Source organism: Symphodus melops (assembly GCF_947650265.1).
Source record: "Symphodus melops genome assembly, chromosome: 1".
NCBI lineage: Eukaryota > Metazoa > Chordata > Actinopteri > Labriformes > Labridae > Symphodus > Symphodus melops.
The window spans coordinates 41528102-41549078 of NC_136691.1; the positions used below are offsets into that span (position 1 = coordinate 41528102).

Below are 20977 nucleotides of genomic sequence, written 5' to 3' on the forward strand. Positions count from 1 at the left end.
AAAGGTTTATCTTCTCATGCACTTACGTCCCAAAACACACACACATCTCTTTCAGCAGATCAGCCACCCCACCTCCTCGAGGAATTCCTCTGCCATGACCAACCACAATACAATGAGGGGAGTGAGAGATAAACGAAAAAAGACAAGAAAATAAAAGAAAGAGTGGCTGATGGTGGGAACAGGGCAGATGGGGGGAGAGATGAGTGTGTGTTGGATGAATGAATACAGAATATATTATATCATACACACTTCTATGTTTTCACAGCTGAGAAGAGGATACTGATCTGTGGGCTTCCTGTGTAGATGTTCAATGTGGTTTCACAGTTAAAGTGAAAACGCTCGTCGTCTGACTGAAGTCAATTTAAAAGAGTTCCTATTGACTGGGATAGATGTGTTACAAACATGTTGGATACACACAATTAGAGATTAATAGCAATGTTTGTGTTGTTGTGTGTGTGTGTGTGTGTGTGCATTACACTCGGGTCAGAAAAGGCTCTCTGAGTCTGAACTTCACAAGAGCTGAAAGTTCAAGTCTTAAATACCTGAATGGAGAAGGTGTGACAATGTGCACGTATGTTTGTGTGTGTAGTTGACACACTTGGTCACGGCTGAAGGTTTCCTGGAGGGATCACGCTAGCATTCTTTCATCAGGAACAAACTGTAGTTGATCAGGCGCACTAAAGAGACCTCAGGATTGTTGTCCAACGAGGGTCCTCCACTTTCCTGTCCCTCTGCTCCAATGACAACAACTGCTCAAACATGATATTGTCTTCTGTGCGTAAGCGTTAACTGTCAGTCTTTTTTGAAAACAAAGTGTTCAAAGGCATGAAACGTGAAAAGAGACGTATTTACAACTTGAATGAATCCATTCCCGAACTCAAAACAGCTCTGTCAGGGTTGTCGACGTGATGATCCCAGTCACTTCAACAAACCAGTCCAGATCACGACAGGCATCTTTAATTATCAGACATATTAGCACCTATGAGTCCAACCTCATGCACGCTAAAGCAATTACTTTAAACTCATTAGTTGTAGTTTGAGATCCCTTTGCTTCTACACTTTAACCTGAGAGCTCCTTGTCTCGTCATGTCTCCTCATGGACTTTGACCTTTCAGTATACTTTCTGACCACCGCAGTGACGTTTTCCAACATCAGCCAGACATGATGTCACTGAAGATCACTAAATACTGAATGTGTTCATCATAAAATAACAACAACAATCTGAACTGATCCAATGTAGAGAATACAAAAAAAAAGAAGGTTAGAAGCCAAGAACTACCAAAAACTCAAATATAAGTAAGGCGTCCCGAGAAGGCAGAGAAGCCTTCCATATAGAAGCTTTCCATGCACTGATCCAAGAAAGTCGTGGGAATTTAGCTTTCGGTCACAAAAATGTTAACACCTATTCAAATAAATGACCCCAGTCAGCTGCTGGCACAGAGACAGAGAGACAGATTTAAGCCATACATCTGCCATGCACCGAGGGATTATAAACGGCTGTACAGCATGGTACTTGTAAAAGAAATTGTAACTTGAGGGAGAGGCGGTAAAGTAAGTGCAACGTTCAGGTGTGGAAATGAAAACCAGACCATAACAAACACTAGGTGGGAATGTCTGCTGCTTTTCACTCACTACATCATGAAAATACAATCAGATCAGTCACAGGTTCCTAAATAAGATACAAAAAGATCATTCAGCTGATATGATAAGGTACAGAAAAGATGCTTAAAAAGCAGCCCTGAATGACATGTTTTTAGAAACACAGATAACAGAAAGGATCGTGAATATCCGGGCACTGTGGCAGTGATCAAACGTTCCAAATGCAACAAACGTGTTTCGCTCAGCAGATAAAGACATCCTTCACAACTCTTTCTCCCCGCTGTGCTCCATAGTGCACCGATCACTGAGGCGTGCACAGCCTGTTGCAGTGCGGCGCAGTGTATGTAGAACTGTCCATTCATCCCCAGTGCCGGCACACTGAGAACGCAAGTCCTCTCATCCCCAGCAAACATCAATCTCCACCCTGTCTGCAATGTGCAACACTTCACTACCTTTCATCAATGAGCAGGCTCCGTTTATGGCACTGTCCCCCTTTTTTCTAGCATGCTGCCATCAGAGGGGTGAGACAGAAGGAGAGAGAGAGGCATGCAGTAAAACAGTTTCCGCCCAGTGAATCACATTCAGAGCCTCACACAGCCGACTGGGGGCTGACCCCTGCCAGGCACTGACATAAACACTGGAAAACAAAGGAACTGAGCTCTGAGCAAGTTTGAGTCTTTAGACTCTTATAGGATCCCAGATCTGCAAAAACACACTGACTAACGTGTTTTTAAAAGGAATCAAATTGCCGTGTGTTTGAGGAAACACATTTGTGAACATTTCTGGGCAGCTGTTGTTGCCCCCTTGCAAACAAAGACTGCAAAAAGAAACAGTGTGATTATTATTGCACTGATTCCTTATTTCCCTTTTTCTTTTCTTTGATTAAGTCACTGTTGGCGCAGAGGAAGAGCAGGTGTAAGTGCTGAATAGATACAGAAGCAGCTCCCTCCCCTCATCCCCACTGAGAACTAGGATTTAACTCCACTGAGGCACAACAGAGGAGGCAACAAAAGAGATTTGCAGAGAGACGCACCAAGATGACATCATGTCAAATCAATTTGAGATAATGTGGACATATTCAATTATTCAACGACCGACGAAAAAAAAAAAAAAAACACCCGTCAACTATGAAGCACGGACATCATCGTAAAAAAAACGCAAAGCAGCAACACAATGAGACTATAGGAGCACTCGTTGATTTAACAGTAACAACAAATATACTCCACTCAAAGTGTGCCAAGATTACTTATGGCCAGAGTAAGCCTGTAGATTAGTCAACGGAGCCTTTATAAGAGGGTCTCCGGCTCACCATGTGTGGCAGTTTCCCTCTGAATTGTTGTTTTATTTCAGTGGGAGAGAGAAAGCCACACAAAGCGCAGTAATCACACTGGAGATCCTGGATGTTACCATGGAAGCGTTTGTCTCCCTCCTCAATAGGCTGTCCGGTCATTTATTTACTGATTGCACTGAATCAATATTTAGGCTTTTCAATTTTATTAGCTGCTTCGAGGGGGACCTATGGCACAATGCAAAAAAAGAAATTAGCAGTGGCCAAGCACTTTTAATCGTTTTCTTATAGTTATACAATATGTCTGCAGGAGCTGTCTGGCAGAATTGATGAAGAGTATTCCCATAGCCTACTCATTTGTTCCCTTTTATTCTCTGCACTATTAATCTACTACAGGCAATAGCCCCTGAAGTCACCCATTAATGCTTACTTACTGAAAACGGAATCCAAGTAACAGCGTTGTCCTCAGTATATATAACCATGTGCAACAATGCATAATCAGCCTGCAGCCTGGTCTTTCAATGAAATGATCCAGCAAAGTTTTGGCGAAATGGTACTCGCACACTCACAATAAAAAAAGGCAGAAACACCTTTGTGAGGATACACAACAAGATACATGATTCAAACTCACCTGACACCTGGCGTAGCCTCTGTCCAAGATAAATGACTTTTATATATTTATCACTGAGGGAAACATCGATACGTGTAGTTTCAGGTCCTTCTCTTTTCAAACAGCAGTCAGTATCTGCAACATTTTGTATTGTTTGAGTAAAAAAAAAAAAACCCAGCAACAACACCTTGCTGGTGTAGGTTTTCTCCTCGGTAGTTTTTTTTTTGTTCCCGGTTTACAACATGGATTGAAGCGCGCCTGTCTGTCAAGTAACGGGACTGAAGCCGGGAGCTGGAGCTGATTCCCCGGTCTCTTCTCTCTACACACAGCCCCGGGCTCCTGCTGCAGCCATGTGTGAGCTATTACTACTGTACATACACCACTTACTGTCCCAACAAGAAGATTAGTGGGCTGCTACTCGGGGAGTCCAGCTCGTCTCCCGGTCGCTGCTTAATGAGACAACATGTTTTAATCCGGTTTGTGTGCGGGCTGCTCGGTGTGCTGGAGGACAGCTCCACCCTGTGAACCGAGCATGCACTCTCAGCAGCCCGCACACACTTCTCTGCTGTTCTCACTTTATACAAAACATGCACATTTTGAGCGTGTTCACAAGTAACTTAACATTTAAATAATACAAATAAAAAGACTGTAGTGATTTAAGGAGTTAATGTGTCTTCAGTGAAGATATTTACGTTTAACTTTACCCTCCAGTAAAGCTGTAGCTTCACGTTAAAAGACTACGTCCAATGTAACTGCAGTATTTCATTATTTTTTTTTAAAAACTTGTTTGGAAGAAAAGGTAAAACAAAAAGCTCACTGTGAAGAAAGCGCATGCTTTAATAAAAATATAACTATTAGTTTATTGTGGTGTTTGTGTCGGAAGAGTTGGAAACGTAACTACAACTGGCTTGGGTGTTAGCGCCATCTCGCGATTCAAACGTTTAAACTGGCTGCTTTGTGGTATGGAAAACCAAAAGGGTCAAACCTGTAGTCGAAGTTTATTTAAGGAACGTCATTTGCCTTTTAAATTAGCATTTTGTCAACCATTAAAGACATTTTAGAAACGCCTATTTTTTTTTAGTAAGAGTAAGTACAACAGTTTACGAAATGTTGGGTGGCTTTAAACTACGAGTGAAACGCTTGGTGCTGGGAATCATGTATTAGTTATATCTTTTCTTGGCTTTCCATACTTGTTTTTTTTTTGGGGGGGGGGGCGTTTGCAGTAACGTAATGACGTCAGTATTCTGTTGACGTGGCGTGAGAGGTAGCGTTGGCAAACCAGCAGCAGCAGCAGCTAGCACATAGATAACCGACCTAAGCACAAGCTGGTGAGCTCGAACATAATCCTGTTGAAGTATGGATATAACTCAGGTCAACTGATTGAACGGTGTTCACCTCGCAGGCGTCGGTATGTTGACAATGTCCTCTAAATATACTATTTTAAATGCAGGTTAACGTTTAAAGGACACTAGCCTGATTACCTAGGTAGAAGCACAGTTAGCAGTAGCCTGGCTCTTTGCTAACATGAAACCCTCGCTGCACACCTGTCTTCTATCTGTACCAAACTAACCTGACATTTTATTTACACCATTTAAAATGTTTCTGCTAGTACGTTCAACGACACTGACTTGACTTTTGGTAAGGTGAGAGCCTTCGATGTAGCCTTAGCTGTGTCTATTTATAGCTAACTGTGTAGTTCTACAGCATCTTCCCGGTTGCTGAAGCAACAGAAACTCTGTGTCAGATAATAGTGTTAACAAATGTGTTTTTATTGTCGTGGGAAGTCTGCTGTGCACTGGTGTTATACATGTAACAGTGGAAGTAGTACAAAGTTATCACAGCAGAGGGCGATGTTTCTGTAGATGTGTTACATAAACAGAGGACCTTGACTTCCTTTATCCGGATCTTATCTCTTTTATCTGGCAACAGAGACGAACTTTAGTTACATTATTAGTTAGGAGAACAGCGTTAGAATTGTACATTATAATAAGTGCAGGTTTAAGAGAAAATGAGCATGTTGATTTTCTATGGTGGTCATGATTATATAAGTCAGCCTTTTGTATTTGTATAGTCACCTTATTCTATTGTAGCTTTGTCTGAAACATTAATATATGTAATGGTACATAAAAGTAGTTATATGTAATCTTTCATACTCATGTAAACATTTGCATATGAATGCCAAGCGATCACTGTCCACTTGTCTTTTCTGCACTACAGTTCTGTTTATACCTGTTTCAACAGTCTACTGCACGTTTACATCATATACACCTGTTCACATGTCTGCTTTCATCTGATACATGCATGTCTTTCTACGTCTCACGTCGACGCTGTCCTCAGTTAGATCCGCTGTATCTAACTGTGACTTGTGTGTTTTTAACTTGTACTAACATTTAGACACTTTCCTCTCTGCTGTTCTTCGTATCTAACTGCATCTTTGCATCTAGATAGAATCAGTTTAGTTTGTTAAAACTGGTTTTCTTTTTAACAGAGTGAAGTAAAACATGTCCAGTAGAAGCCAGCACTATGGGTTTCAGTCAGCCACCATAGTGCAGCCTGCCAATGGCGGTCATGCCTATCTGTTTGGAAACAATGGCTCCGAGAATGACCTGTCAGAGGAGGATGGGGAGAGCTATGAGCTGCGGCCACGAGGCAGAGAGAGGCAGCGGAGGAGCACCTCCAGAGAGAGGATGGAGGATATTATCTACCTGACCAGAGACATACAGGAGGGCGACACTCTGAACAGCATCGCCCTGCAGTACCATTGCTCAGTGAGTCTTTTTCAGTCATTCTTCTCCTTGGGTTGTACCCACAAGACCCTTATTTTTTTTTCCATGTCAATGTTAACGTGGATTTGACCTGTTTACTTTGCCCTACATTAAACTTCTACAGCACCATTATCGTATCGGTTCCCCTTCTGAATAGGACGTGCAACATACAGCTCTTAAAGATAAGATGAACTTATCATCACTGAACAGTTAGTGACTATACAATTATAGAAATAGCATCTGAAGCAGTGGTTACCTGAGTCCAAATTGTGTTCTTCAATTTAAAAAAGAAAAAATCCATTACGAACATGGACTATAAATAGATATAACAGACATTTAACTTGAATATTTATAACTTTTAATATTCATGATAATATTCAGTAGTAGACGCACTCAAATACAGCAGGTTTCCTTGGACTTTGAATTTCCCCTCCAATAACAATGAAGAAGAAAGTTGTATTTCAGGCAGAGAAGTTCTACTCTGACAAAGCATCGATGTCAGCATTTAAAGGGGGGTCTGTAGGATGAACCCCTTTTGAATTATCTTATGAATCTATGTGATGTGGAGTTCCAGGTCACGTAACTGGGCGGCCAGCTCGCAACTTTATGACTTTGGTTTGACATGTTTGAAATGTACATTTTCTGAGGTGTTTATTTAGGCAGCTCACGGGCTGACATTCTAGTTAGGCGGTTCACTGAAGAGTCCAGAGTAGTCAAAAGGAGAACTGAAAACCCACCTGTTTAAACTGGCATACTCACTGTAACGGTCACTGCACACTACTGTCTTTCGTTTGTTTATGTTGGGTTTTAACCTTCTGTATTGGTTTTATTCTCTGTAAGGCGACCTTGGTTGGCTTGAAAGGCGCCATTAAATAAAATGTATTATATTATTTAAAAAAAGACATTTGTGCTTGAGAAACTTCTTTAATATGTTTGTGTTATTACAGGTGGCTGATATAAAGCGTGCCAACAACCTCTTGACAGAGCAGGACTTCTTTGCCCTACGCTCGGTCAAGATTCCTGTGAGACGCTTCAGCGTCCTCACTGAAACTCACAGCACTGGACCTCTCAATTCTGCCTCCGCCTCTGGGGCCAGCCGCCTTCCCCAAGACTCCCTGGTTACCTCCCTCCCCACCGAGTCATCGACAGACTCTTGTTCTTCCACCGACAGCGTGGAAGGTTTCCTCCTTGAGAAAGATAAGGACATCGAGCGGCTTGTAAAGTCCAGCAGCCTGAACGAGGTCGTGTCCTCTTTAACACTACAGCAACAGCAGCCACTGCTGGGAGAGGCTGAGTACAAACCAGTACAGCGAAAGGACCCTTATTATGGGGCGGACTGGGGCATGAGATGGTGGACGGCCGTGGCCATCATGCTGATAGTTGGAATTGTCACACCTGTGTTTTATCTCTTGTATTACGAGGTTCTCATGAAAACAGATGTCGGCCATCACGGCATTCCCACACAAGCTGCTGGCAACATTCCTCATCGTGAAATAATGGACCCTCATGCTGGAGATGATAACCATGCCGGGGCTGAATCCGAAACGCATCTTGAAAATCTGGTTAATGGCAATTCACAGAAAGGTAGTGTGGACAAAGTAGAGGGCATTGCACATGGGGACACATGAGACAATATAATGGATCAGAGACTTAATGTCATTTTTTTTAAACCACCTTTATAGTCTCACTACAACAATGCAACCGGCCGGGCTGGGTCAGTCACTTTATTGTGAGAGAGATCATTTGTATAGCGTTAATAGACTATATGAATACCAATGTGTTGACAGTCACGGTGTGTCCATTAGCATTGACGTTTTACGACAAGGAGTTTAAAATTAAAATGACCGGTGATGGTTGGCTGAACATTCTCTGAATGATGGCGTCACTTCAGAGTTTGAATCATCATTGCTGCTGTGTTCACTGTTTGCTACACTCGGTGTCAAAGGAGTGAAAAAAAAAAACAAGCCTGGACAGACGGCAACTGACTCATGTCTGTTTCTCTGTGGTCCCCATTGTAAACTCAGTTAAACTGTAAATGTGGATTGGGTTGGAAAGCTGATTTCAAGCAAGTTAGTCAAACTATTCTTTTGCCATATTAGAAATTGTGAATTTTTTTTTCCAACACTATTGGTTTGGAAGGTATCACTTATACCATTGTGTTTAATATAGAAGTAATTTATTTCACGTTTGAGCATTAGCCTTTACTTACACTATCAGTATTGGAGACCACATTTAATTTTGTTTTATTTCCATAACTTTTTTTTTCCCACTTGCCTGGAGAGAACTGCATTTGTAGCTATGATGACAAAATGTCTAAGCGCACGATAAGGAACATGGAGTATGCACAGTATTACCAAAATGACTCAAACTTGTAATTAAGTGAAACGTAAGACTTTGTCATAGCCCTTTTATTTGACCACTTGATACGTCATTGAAAAGAACGTTTTGACAATATGTGCCTTTCAACCTGTCGCAACAAAGCTACAGGTCGGAAAATAAATACATCTATTTTGAATAAATTATTGCCAGTATGCACAAAGTTTGGCTTGCGTTATTTACAGAACTCTTTCAGACACGCTTGTCTCTAAAAATCAAACGGAACAAATAAAAAAAATGATTCCCAGCTTATCAACAGTATTTCACCAGTAGACAATACCGCTCTTGCTTGACTGACTCTCTCAGTATGTTGCTTCACCGTCCATATTGTCGTCACTGCCTGCAGCAAAATCTTCACCGTTGTCAAAATAACTGTCAATGTAATCGTTTTCCTACAGAACAAAACAAGCAAACAGAGAGAAAGCGTTTGAACTCCTTATACCCATAATAAGTTAGCATGTGACACATAGCTATTAAGTGGTCCGGTGAAACTAACCTCTTCTATGTCCTCTTCAAATTCTTCTTCTTCTATCTCCTCCTCCTCCTCGTTGCCTTTTTTCTTTTCAGTCTCGTCATCTGATTTTTCAGGGTTCCCGTCGTCTTTCTTTGCTAGTTCCTGAGATAATATTTAATTAGCCGTGTCAAACACAAGAAGAGGAACATGCTGGAGAATGTTAATGGTAGCTACACACCATTAATACTGCACCAACTGGAAATCTTTATCATTAAGTACTTGATAAATCATAAAGGGAAAATAAGTGTAGATGTAAGACAACCAGTCAGAGAAAAACTTACATCTAATTTATTCAACATCTCCTCTGTTTCTTTGCGTGATATCTTCACAGTTTTCTTCTTTGTGCCTGTTTGATTAAAGCACTATGTCCTTAACATGATACAAAAAGGAAGATTCTAACGCGGTATATAATGAATTAAACCTCACCTGGTTTAGGACACATTTTTTTCTTTTGGGGCATCAGTTCTTTTGGGAAGAGGTTCCAGTCTTTAAAAGAAAAGCCAAACAAGAAATAACACTTATAATAATTTGTCACGCTCATCTCTCCATTGGTGCTGATCACATTACAGTATGTCATGCAGGTACCTGGAGTCCACTCTTCATCCACAATCTGCTTTTGTTTCAGGTATATCTCCGTGTATTTCTCAACGTCTGTTTCATGCAAACGAGAGAAAGCTCTGCTTCAGTACACTCTTTAGCAATTCAGTTATGATCACATTGATTACCAGATCACATTAGGTTACTTTAACAAAGTTATCACGAGTGATCAAAGTGAACATGTATTATGCAACATGTCTACATTTTTCATCTGATACTATTTAGGACAAAACAAACTGTACCTGAAACATATTGTGGATACATGTAGCTCGCCGGTCAATCAGAGACATTTTAACCTCTGTGACACACCAGACTTTGAAATCATATTCAACCTACAGATGAGGTATGTGCTCTAATGTAATACTCTGCCATGAATCTTACCTTCCTCTCCTTTTCCCAGATATGACCATTATTAAATGTTTCGGATCCTAAGTGCTGCATTATCGCCTCTCACAGCAGACAAATGTCTTACTCTAGCATTTCTATTAGACATCAGGTTTCTAATGCACTCCTCTCCTCACCTGCTTTGTTGGACAGAGGCTTAATGTTGTGTGGTAGCCGCTGCATCGTTCCCCTCATCTCTTGTTTTAAGGCCAGCATGTAGTCCTCCTCCTCCCCAGCCTTTAGCGGCACTGGCTTAAAGTCAGTGTTCTGCAGGAGGACAGTTAGAGAAAGAGCAATGATAGCAATAAAGTGAAACAGTTCATTTTTTTCCCTGAAAATTGTTTTCTGAGTCTGTCTTCGGAGAACACTAAAGAGCAGATGTGGCTGAACAGCTGTCATTACATTGAACAGTGCAGATTAGGTTGTCTGATTACAGTTCAGTTTAAAGTGATGCCTGTGTTTATAGTACGATAAAACAATACCAAAACACTGTAAACCTTAACCAAAAGATTCAAAAGTAGTCAATGCTTGATCCAACCTAGATTAATGAATTATAGAGTTAATAAAATGAGTCAAACTTAGGTAGTAATAAACAATCTAGAAATTTTAACTTGGTAAATACATACATTGACTAATATAACACAATATGCATCTCAACCAGATTTACAATTGGATTTCATTGGACACAACATCCTGAATTCTCTACTGCAGTCTCAGCCAGTGGTCATAGGTTTCCACTTGCAGACCTCCAGGGGCCTTAGGTGTGTCAATTGTTTTTTTGTTTTGGTACAGTAAGTAGATTGCGATTACAAACCATCAAAACAGTGTCAGGATTTCCCGCTGGTCCAACAGTATGCTCAAATGTTGTGAAGACACCATGTGCTGATGCTGTGTGAGTACTTGACAGGTAATGTGTGCACAGAAAGCCTGATGCAGAGTACTCTGCTGACTCCCAGAGTCATTATTGCCTTTTGGTCCCTGCTCATTGCATCATGCAGAAAAGAACAAGAGCCAACAAGGGGCTTGTTTCACCCTTTTTAATCTGTTACAGCTTTAGGACTATTGCTTTAAAAACAAAACAATGGCCACTGATCTGTTTAAAAATGATTCATTCATGAACTAACTTCAAATACAACTAGATATTTTTTTTCAAAACTTTTCCTCTTGTTTATCACAGAATATATTTACATTTGAATTGCTTGTGTTAGCATAGTGCAACATGATAAGGTGTTTACGTGTCTGGGTGTTTTGTTGAGTATGTATATGCTCGGTACTTACTGGAAACAGTGGGCTGGGCCCCACCCTGGCTTCTGGCATGCTGCCCCTGCCGATGCCCAGAGCATCGATGTTGAATGTAAAGGCAGCTACTCCTCGACCCCTGCCAGCCATGGCTGCAACTCTCCTCCGTATCTGCAACAGAGATCACGTGACCGGTCAACTTCTCTGTCAAACACGTGGAGCAGCCACAACTTCACGTTAGACCGCTTGCATCGCCTTCAGCCAGCGTGTGCAGCCTTAACATTGACACTGTCATAAACAACACATTAAGCTGTTATACTCACTATGCGACTGAATATTGGAAAACTGCTCCGAATGTGGAGACTATAAATTCCCCAAGTCTGTGTGACTCAGGTCTATTCTGCGGCATTTAGCCTTTAGCTAAGTCTTCATGTTTCCCTTTATAGTTTACTAGTCACTTCTTCTATCAAGACTTAACTATTATTCGGCACGTTAACGAGCTAATGCTAAATTTAAAGGAGACTTAGATGAGGAGTGGCGTTACAAACACAGAAGTGTAAACTCAAACTACACTTCGCCCTAAAAAATGTGGCTTTAAAATAGCTCCGCCCACGTGTGCCGTCGAAGGGGGCGTGGTTTATTCGCAGCAAATAGTGTCGCGTCTTTCGGCTACCGTCGCTTCGTAGTTCGTCCAATGAGCGCGCTGTGTTAGTAGAAGGGTGTGACGGCAGCCACCATCACATTTACCTCAATGAAAACACATCATCTCTAGCTGCGAGGCTAGTTCCACCTCTCCGCACTAAAAAAAACACCCACAGCAGGTCATTTCGACCAGTGCGCGAACTGGGATGTCTGCAGCCGACTGGTACGCTCACAAGTCGCTCGGAGACGGACTCTTCTGGATCCAGGAGCGATTCTACCAGTCAGATAACAGGGCCAACATCTGGCTCCTTCGCGGCTCACACCAAGACGTAGTCATAGACACCGGGCTGGGCTTGAGGAGCTTACCTGACTACATCGACGCTAAAGGGCTGCTCGGTAAAGACCCGCAGAGGAAGAACCCGCTGCTGGCCATCGCCACCCACGCCCACTTTGACCACTCGGGCGGTCTGCATCAGTTCCAACAGGTGGGCGTCCACAGTGCCGAGGTCGATGCGTTGGCCAACGGAGACAACTTCGAGACGGTTACCTGGCTCAGCGACAGGGAGATAGTCGAGGCTCCCTGTCCAGGATGGAGGGCGAGACAATACAAAGTGAAAGCTGTGCAGCCAACACACATCCTGCAGGAAGGTAGGTAGGAGGGGGCAGCACGTGCAGGGTGATTTATTTGTGGTGGGTTGGATCTGTGATCATCGGGCCGTGCAGTAGACCTGCATGATCGAGATCATAAGATGACATTTAATAAAGGGTGCGCATACTCAGTAGTTTGCACATGCTCAATTCAGTCAATTGTATCAGCACAGGAAGGTGTCCTCGCCCATTACATTTTTCAGGTGATCATACTTGACTCACTCAATCAAAAGCAGACACACATCCTTAGCCAACACATATCGATGCACATTTACTGTGCGTGTGTGTGTGTGTGTGTGTGTGTATGTATGTGTTATGATGTCTCATTACATAACACGAGATAGCCTGTGCAAAGAGTGCAGTGACAGGACATTAGTCTAAGTCCCGCCCAACTGTATCTTTGACACAGTAGATGACAAAGGAATCTGTGCATGGGTGGCATCCACTACTCATTCTCTCATTTTGCAGTGCAGCTCTATTTTAAGCCATCGCTATTTAAATTCTACATCCAAGAAAAAAAAAGAAGAGGAATACTGAAAGAGACCAACAGACAACTAATCACCTCATTTAGCAGTGATTTGGCCATCACCCACTGTACTCTCAGCAGATAAACATCTGATCACTCCCTGAATATTAACTCTAAAACTCTAGATTTCTTCAAGCTGATTTTATGTTGGATAACATTTTGTCACTTAAGGTGACACAGGTTTTCTTGTTGTGTCATTCTGCTGTGTTGATCAATACACAGACTTGCGTTGCTGTGTCAGAGACACTGCTGCAGTGCAGATGGAATATCTTATTGCTCAGTTTGTCAGTTTCATCCTCCTGTCTAAGTTCATCATGGTAATATGAAGTGACATTTCCAAAAGTCAGTTACCCAAGATAGCTGAAGTTAGCCAGCTGACAGTGTGTCAAACATGGGGAAACATTAGTTTGGATGTAAGGCAGACAGTGGTAGCCAGAAAGACTTCTCAAGCTGTTGTTTGTGTGTGAATGACTTTGAAAAGATAACACCAACAAAATATAAAACCCTTTCCCTGTAGGAGATGTGATAAATCTGGGCGACAAACAGCTGACGGTGCTCCACATGCCTGGTCACTCCCGGGGCAGCATATGCCTCCATGACCGTGACAACAAGCTCCTCTTCAGTGGGGATGTAGTGTATGATGGTGCCATGATTGACTGGCTGCCCTACAGCCGGGTCAGTGACTACATCAGCAGCTGTGAGCGGCTGGTGGGTCTGGTGGACAGTGAACAGGTAACACCAAGACACAGAAAGGAGTAGCTTTATCATGTCAAGTTGTGGTTTGTCCATCTTGGATTAGTTTAACTGTGCTTTGATGTACCACATATCCAATCCCATCATCCAAAAAAGATGAAGATTTATAATCAAATTATTATATTCCTGTGATAATGCTTTTGACAGAAGTGTATATTATTTGTACATTTTACTCTAACCACAGGATTTTATAGGTCAGTGAAAACGCAATAAAAAGGGGTAATATTGTAAAACATCCATTTTTTTATTTGGATAACCTGAGTGTCTATTAACCCACAAAAAATTGAAATAAATCCATCCAGTCCTTTGTTTGTGGTCTGCCTTACCACACAGAAAAAAGTGCTCCATTTTAAATGTTCTCACTTTGTGACGTTAGAAGTTGGATTCTGGTTAGAAAATTCTCCCCCCTGCCCTTGTATCTTCTCCCATGGACTCCACCTCTAGCCTAGAGCAAAACTTTTGAGCAGGTCTGCCATTTTTATTGTTTCGACTGAGGAGTGATGACTACCGGGAAAACGGGGGGGGGGGGGGGGGGGGGGGGGTCATTGCATTTAAAGAGACACACACCAAAACAGAGGGTTCTGAGAGAGCTGGTTTCTACAGGGTCACAAACCTCCTCTGGTGCTTGATTCATGTTATAGTTTGACCACAGCACAGCAAAGATGTTTCACTTAGAGCACAAGAGACTGTTTGAAAAGGTGAATAATATTAATTTGTAAGTTATTTCCATGTAATCAAAACATACTTCAGAATGAGTGATTACCACACATGTAATAATGGTCCTTACATTACAGCTATGTAGTTCCATGTACTGCTACAGATTGGTCTCCAGAAAAAGGAAGGTTAAGTGAGCAACAACTGATAACTTCTTAATTCATGTAGCATGTACCAAGCACTATTTATGTTTTTCCTCTTCCTTCTTGCGCATCCATTTCCCAGGTTGATCAAGTTCTTCCAGGACATTACAACACCTTTGGTGCAAAGAGGCTCAACCGACTCGCATCCATGTATATAAGCAGAGCTGGAACGTGCCCCGCAAAGGTCTCCACGTTTGCCTGGAGTACTCTGGCCGGGGTGGCTCTGCGGGCGTGTAACCCACGGAGTGCCTGCTAATGCGAGGATGGAGCTAGAGGAAGCGCAAGTGCACAAAGTAAATGTTTAAATATGAGAGAAATGAAAAAGGGTGAGGAAGGGAGACTGCACTTATGTATACGTAACTTGATGTAACATTATTCATTCACTTATGTAATCCAACAGAAACAATGTATTTGCCAAACTGTCTGAAATGCCACTTTTGGGTTACACAAGTCAATATCAGCATAATATGAAGCTTATTATATAAACTATTAGTGTGATTCTGTTCTATAATGATGACTATGAGTTAAATATGATTACATGTATGTTTTTCTATATATTGAATTTATAATAGCACAACAAATGTTTAATTCTGCACTGCAAACAGAAGGCAGGGAAGTAAAGGATCTCCTCTGAGGCATTTCAAACAGAGTCCAGATGGCCATAGTATCTCTCTCTATGCATTTTACAATGATCAGTGAAGACTCAGTGTTGACTACCTCCTGTGTTTGTAACAGTGCTTTGGACTATTGATAAATTTAAGGCTCTGCCATGGAAATGTTGACAATAAAGCCTGTTTTACCTGCCTTTCTGTACGATTGACTGCAGCTTCTGTGTGAAGCTAACGTGTCTCTTCAGTTGTTCATGAGGTAGGATCTTGTGTCAGATTTATAGCTGCAGGGTAAGAGTGAATAGAATTGGATAGAATATCATCCATCATATACTGTGTGCTCAAAGTGCAGGATACTTTACTGATCTCACACAGTCCCACTGCAGGGCAATATGCTATTGATGGAAAAGCATTAGCCGACTATTGTAGCCAACATTTTATAAATAGTCAGGGTTTGACCCTCTAATATGATGTGCTCACATGTTTCTATAAGTAAGCTATTTATGAATTTATCACTGAATATGTAAGAATGCACAATTAGAAGGATTTCAAGTCCAGAAGATTGTTTTTCATATAGAGGAAATCATGTAATTGTGAAAAATAAAAAAGGGTCATATTTCAAATGATAAAACATTTATTAGAATTTATGTTATATTATTTGTACACAAGACTTTCTCATTTGTGTTTCTTTTCTGGTACGGTGCACATGCAGTACACAGTCTGCTTTAACGGCGGAAACTCCTCCAAGGTTATAACATGACATGTTTTCTATTGGTAACAGTTAGAGATTTGCACATCATCTGTTAACAATCGGGTATCAATATAGCTGCATTTACAACAAAATCAAGAATGTAACAAAAGACAAAGAGAAGAGGTGTTTTTGTTAACTTATACAAATTAATTTACAATAACAATGCTGTTTTTGACAGATTCTTGTTCTTAGTAAAAAAGTTTGCACGAGATCTGAGAGCTCCAAGAGGGAAACTTTCCAAACGAAATCCACAGTAAACAAAAAGACACAGAAGACATTTTTTTAGGGCCTGACCAATGTGGGATTTTTGAGGCCGATATAGATATTGGTGACAAAAAAATCCAGATACTGATATATTGGTCGATATATTTCTTCTATGTTCAATCTATAGAGATAGATACACTTTTGATTTAACAGAGCAAACATTTTGATAGTTTATCTTCATATTATTACTCATCGTTGACGTTGACTATGTTGAATGTACATTTAATAAAAGATCACCAGAAATCAGCCACCGCAGAGTAATTTTAAGAAATGTTTATGTGCTCCATATTTATTGTGTCAAATGTCTTTTTCTTGATATTCCACTACCCTGGAATTCTAAGTGTAACGTTTTTTAAATAAGCAATCATGGATTTGTTAATTTCAATTTACTCTGCACTTTGTTCAGACTTTATTATTCTTTATTTGTTCAGACCCTGCAGATACTGTATATGCGTAGAGATTAAGACCAAACACAGATTTGTTTTTACCCTGAAGAGATCACAGTAATAACCAGTACAGTATGTATAAGCACTTGCATAAAGTGAAGCTTTCACCATATTCATCGCTGAAATGATCTCAAGTAGTTCAACATTTTAACTGTAAGTCAAATCATGCAAAGAAAAACAAAACACAAGTGTGTGCATAGTAATTTCAGTTAAACCACAAACGGGGTCTGTTGTAAAATAATAAGAAACGTACACTGAAGTAGATCACAGTACAAGCAACAATCAACAACGCTTCCCTTCCACAGTCAACAGAGTCAATATTTTCTTTACTTATTATACCGTTAGTTCATCTTGCCGCATGCTCACTGGCTTTCATAGCATAGCACAGTAAACCTTTAGTTATAAAAAACCAACAACTTGAAACATTACTAGTGCATTCAGGGAGAGGATTTTAAAATATTGTCTCAGTGGCTAGGATGGCTGATGTAGAGCACAAAATAAAAATGTTACAGTCTGGGAATTTAAGAGAACAAGGACGGACAGTAGGCCTATACATATGTGTTTATCAGAGGAAATCCTTAGTTCTTAGCATCACTTTCTCCAAAGCAGCATAACCATAATTATTCAAAGCGTGCAGAGTACCTCCATTTAGTTTCGGACCATCTTTTAAAAAGTGTCTCCTGCAGTGATTGTCACCTGTCTTTTCTGTTAGAAGATATTCCAGTTAGCCCCAGGAAGGTCTCCAATGATCCAACCTCCAGCAGGAGGCAGGTTAGAGGCAACTTATTCTCCTCAGGGCTGTGCTTGATAGCCTGAGGTGGGTTCACATGTGTTAAGCCAGTTAAACCATGCTTTAATGAGCAGTGTTGCCCTACGGCTAGAGTTCACGTCTGATCAGGTAGCACGAGTTCACACCTGACTTTGGAGCCAGTTGCGAGGATCAAGTCTGGCCCTGAGCGACCTGAGGCTGCGTCGAGCCGGAGATGGCCTTGAGAACGGTGCTCCCTCTGAGGACTCAGGGCTGTGGCTGCCCTCGCTGTTACTTGAGCTGTTGCTGGAGGTGGAGCTGGAGCAGGAGAGTGTGGTCTGCATGATACGTTGTGACCGTGGAGAACGTGAGGGCATGGGGAGCGGGTTCAGCAGCGAAGAAGGAGGAGGCTGGCAAGGGCACTGAAAGGTCCCACCTGCTCCGTACCCCCTCCCTCGCAAGGTGCTGAGCTTAGCATCCAGGGACAGAGTGCGAGGCCTTAGACGGGAGGGGGATGATGACAGGAGGGAGAAGTTTGAGGTTTGCTCGGGCCAGCCGTGGTGCTGGGAGCAGGGACTTGTGCTGCAGAGGCTTTCGCTGTCGGTCAGGCTTGCATCTGAGGACAACAGAGTCAGCTGTGGGCAGCGATGGGGGGAGCAGGGGCTGCGGGGCAGGCGATGAGGGGAGCAGGGGCTGTAGCTAGAAAGGTGCGAGGTACAGGGACGGGGTGGGCCAGCGCTCTTAGTGTTGCTCTCCTCAAACACAGACATCCAGGTTGGGGAGGTGCCCAGCTGACTGCGGAGTTCCAGCTCCTGCATCCTTCGAGCCAGGATATCTGAGACAGTACTGCTGAGGTCATCAGATGACTCAATAACTGCAGGAGAGATGCAAAAGTCATAAAAAAAACTGCAGTGTGATTGGCTATCATACTGTCTTCACTGATTTTAACTTGAAACCTTTAAATAACTGGTATGCCTCGATCTGAAATAAGGGGTTTCTTATTTGACTAATGTCCTGACAGTCTCAACATGATTTAATTATTCAGTCATTACCGGGAATTATTTAAGTATTGTTTGTTATAAATTAATAATGTCATGGCCAGATGCATTTCCAGAGGAAATATAAATTTTAAATGTATCCATCCATTCATTTGGAAGTATGAAGACAAATAAGAATTGTTTAGACATTTTTCAATTCTGATTTCCTGTTTATTATTCTGGAACTTAAAAATATGAGAAAATGATTCAAAGTGTTAAATTTCATGCAGATGTTGTTTTCAATAATGGTAACTGATGAGGACCCAAAATATTCAGTCTAGTAATGCAGTACTTACTAAATATCAGCCAGACTAAGCTGATCCTCGATATGCAGTATATTCTGGACTGCAATATTTACGCTGACGGTTTATACAAAACCCTAGTCCTGTTACTTCACCTGTCGTTGTAATAGGACGAGAGCAGTGCACGAATCTCAGCAGACACAGCGTTTTCCTGCAGCAGAAGACCCTCACAGGAGGGTGTAGCAAGAGGGGCTGCCAGTGCGGGTTAGGAAAAAGAGGAAAGGAGCAAGAGAGACAGAATGGAGAAGATAGCAGGTTTGCAACAGGTTAAGTTTGGTTTTGTGTGTTAGTAAGTGTCAGTGTGTGGTTATTGAGGAAACGAATGTTAGGAATTGATGAGAGAGCACGTGTTCGTGATTAAAAACATTTAACCAGTCAATGAAAGTCAATGAAAAAGTGTGCCATTAATCATGAAAAATAAATGAAGAGGCCAAAAAATAATAGTGACAGATAAAAGAGTCGCCCAACGAGTGATGGATTCAGGACCCACAAGATAAATTGGAAAGGACAGAGGGGGACAGAGAAACAGAGAACAGAGAGCAAGTCAGCGTGTCAGAGATAAGACCCGTTCTACTTACAGTACACTGAAGTAAAGCAGAGTGTGAGTTTGAGATATCAGATAGGAAAATCTTATTATGAAAGCATCATGCACATGGGCCGAAGATAAACAGCTACACATTCACATGCAGTGTGAGCACAGTGGCTTCTTTCCCTGACAAAGCCCCCTTATGGGTTTATTCTTTAAAAAGTCTTTCTAATTAACACCACTGTGGAGCCAGCGATATGTATGCAGCAATCAAATCAAAGTCATAATAATAGGCTATGGTCCGCATTGTATCATACATATTATTTTCATTATTGCATCAAACTGTAGCGGATTATCCTATCATTTTTGCTTTTGCAAGTTTTATTAGAAGATGAAGTTCTTACCCATTTCATGATAGAGCGAGCCTTGTTTTGGTGTGAGAGGAGCCGGTTTCCTCGGGGATGGCAGTTCAATTTTCATTAAGTCATCGCAGCACTGCTTCCATTGGCCTGTATTATCAAGACAAGCTGTTACTATTCAAAGCTCCAGATGCTGACTATAACACAGTAAATGGACCTGAAATTGTTCCACTGGGTATAAAAGACACCTTTATTGTAGTACGGCATAACAAGCTCTTACTCATGTCATAGAAATGTTGCCAAAAGGCCTCCATCCACCGGTGTGTGTCCTCACGGCTGTCTGTGGTGAGAGTGTGTGTGACCTCCTCACCCCCGTAATGGTTACTGATACAGATATTCTGAACTTTACTGTGAGGGTCCTTCTCTGATGCACGTATTCTGGTCTCCTGAAAAAGAGAGAGTGTGACATAGAATACAATAATTTACCACAAAATTACTACAATCAGGAATGAATGCCAGTGCTCCTGAATGAACAAAATTATGTGCTGCAACAAGTAATCATTACAGAAATTGTAATTGTGAGTCCCCAGTGATAGTAAGCCCTGACTAATAAAGCTGCTAATTATTCCTCTTCCAAACCATTTCCCTACAGCAATTATCCAACAAAAGGTGCAGACTCCCAATTCCCACCTCCTCATTCTTTCTCAAAATGTGCCTGATTTGTCTGTGAGCACTAGATGGCAGTATTGTTCCATCTTTCACCCTGCGCTCCCTTCCTTTTGGTCCTCTGAAGGAAAAGTTACAGCCTGGATGACAGAAGTATGATTCCTGATTGGATGGAGATGGAGGCTGAATGTGATGTTATATAGAAGATACTGAACTAATTGATTATTTAAATCTTTTGAGACATGCATGTCTTTTTCCATTCTTCTGAACCATTACACAGTTAAACCTAGGCTGAGCAACAAAAACACATTTTCAGCTCTTCTGGGGCAAATGAGGGCGACATACAAAGTGCAAGAGCACCTTGACGGTAAGGAATGACTTCATTTCTTCTTCTTCTTTTTTACCATTATGGCTCACGATTTAAACTGGCAGTCTTCCAAACTCACTACTCTTGACAATCTATGATACGACC

The 20977-nt window shown here is 41.6% G+C and overlaps 5 protein-coding genes across 5 annotated transcripts in view; 2 read left to right on the top strand and 3 right to left on the bottom strand.

Moving 5' to 3' along the window:
• Positions 1-3766, bottom strand: part of adgrv1 (adhesion G protein-coupled receptor V1) — a 97625-nt gene extending 93859 nt beyond the window's left edge. The window contains exon 1 of the mRNA XM_079346526.1: positions 3519-3766. The gene's annotated coding sequence lies outside the window, so the exon portion shown is untranslated. The remainder of the gene's footprint in view (positions 1-3518) is intronic.
• A 954-nt stretch (positions 3767-4720) lies between these two features.
• lysmd3 (LysM, putative peptidoglycan-binding, domain containing 3) lies at positions 4721-8793 on the top strand. Its single transcript, XM_079354719.1, has 3 exons — positions 4721-4905; positions 5986-6265; positions 7210-8793. Exons 2-3 carry the CDS (start codon positions 5999-6001, stop codon positions 7888-7890), a joined length of 948 nt encoding a protein of 315 aa, XP_079210845.1. The 5' UTR covers positions 4721-4905; positions 5986-5998; the 3' UTR covers positions 7891-8793.
• polr3g (polymerase (RNA) III (DNA directed) polypeptide G) lies at positions 8653-11957 on the bottom strand. Its single transcript, XM_079354740.1, has 8 exons — positions 11696-11957; positions 11412-11543; positions 10271-10400; positions 9738-9803; positions 9579-9638; positions 9434-9498; positions 9135-9254; positions 8653-9030 (listed from the first exon to the last, which is right to left on the bottom strand). The coding sequence occupies exons 2-8, from the start codon at positions 11520-11522 to the stop codon at positions 8941-8943; spliced, it is 642 nt and encodes a 213-aa protein (XP_079210866.1). The 5' UTR covers positions 11523-11543; positions 11696-11957; the 3' UTR covers positions 8653-8940.
• Positions 11958-12041: 84 nt separating this feature from the next.
• On the top strand, positions 12042-15602 carry mblac2 (metallo-beta-lactamase domain containing 2). The gene is made up of 3 exons (XM_079354729.1): positions 12042-12662; positions 13706-13920; positions 14881-15602. Exons 1-3 carry the CDS (start codon positions 12221-12223, stop codon positions 15052-15054), a joined length of 831 nt encoding a protein of 276 aa, XP_079210855.1. The 5' UTR covers positions 12042-12220; the 3' UTR covers positions 15055-15602.
• Positions 15603-16022: 420 nt separating this feature from the next.
• The window catches only part of rtkna (rhotekin a), a 36589-nt gene continuing 31634 nt past the window's right edge, over positions 16023-20977 (bottom strand). The window contains exons 6-8 of the mRNA XM_079366461.1: positions 20120-20315; positions 19885-19989; positions 16023-18489 (exon numbers count right to left, since the gene is read on the bottom strand). Of these exons, the coding sequence (XP_079222587.1) occupies positions 17777-18489; positions 19885-19989; positions 20120-20315 (1014 nt within the window). The 3' untranslated portion in view covers positions 16023-17776. The remainder of the gene's footprint in view (positions 18490-19884; positions 19990-20119; positions 20316-20977) is intronic.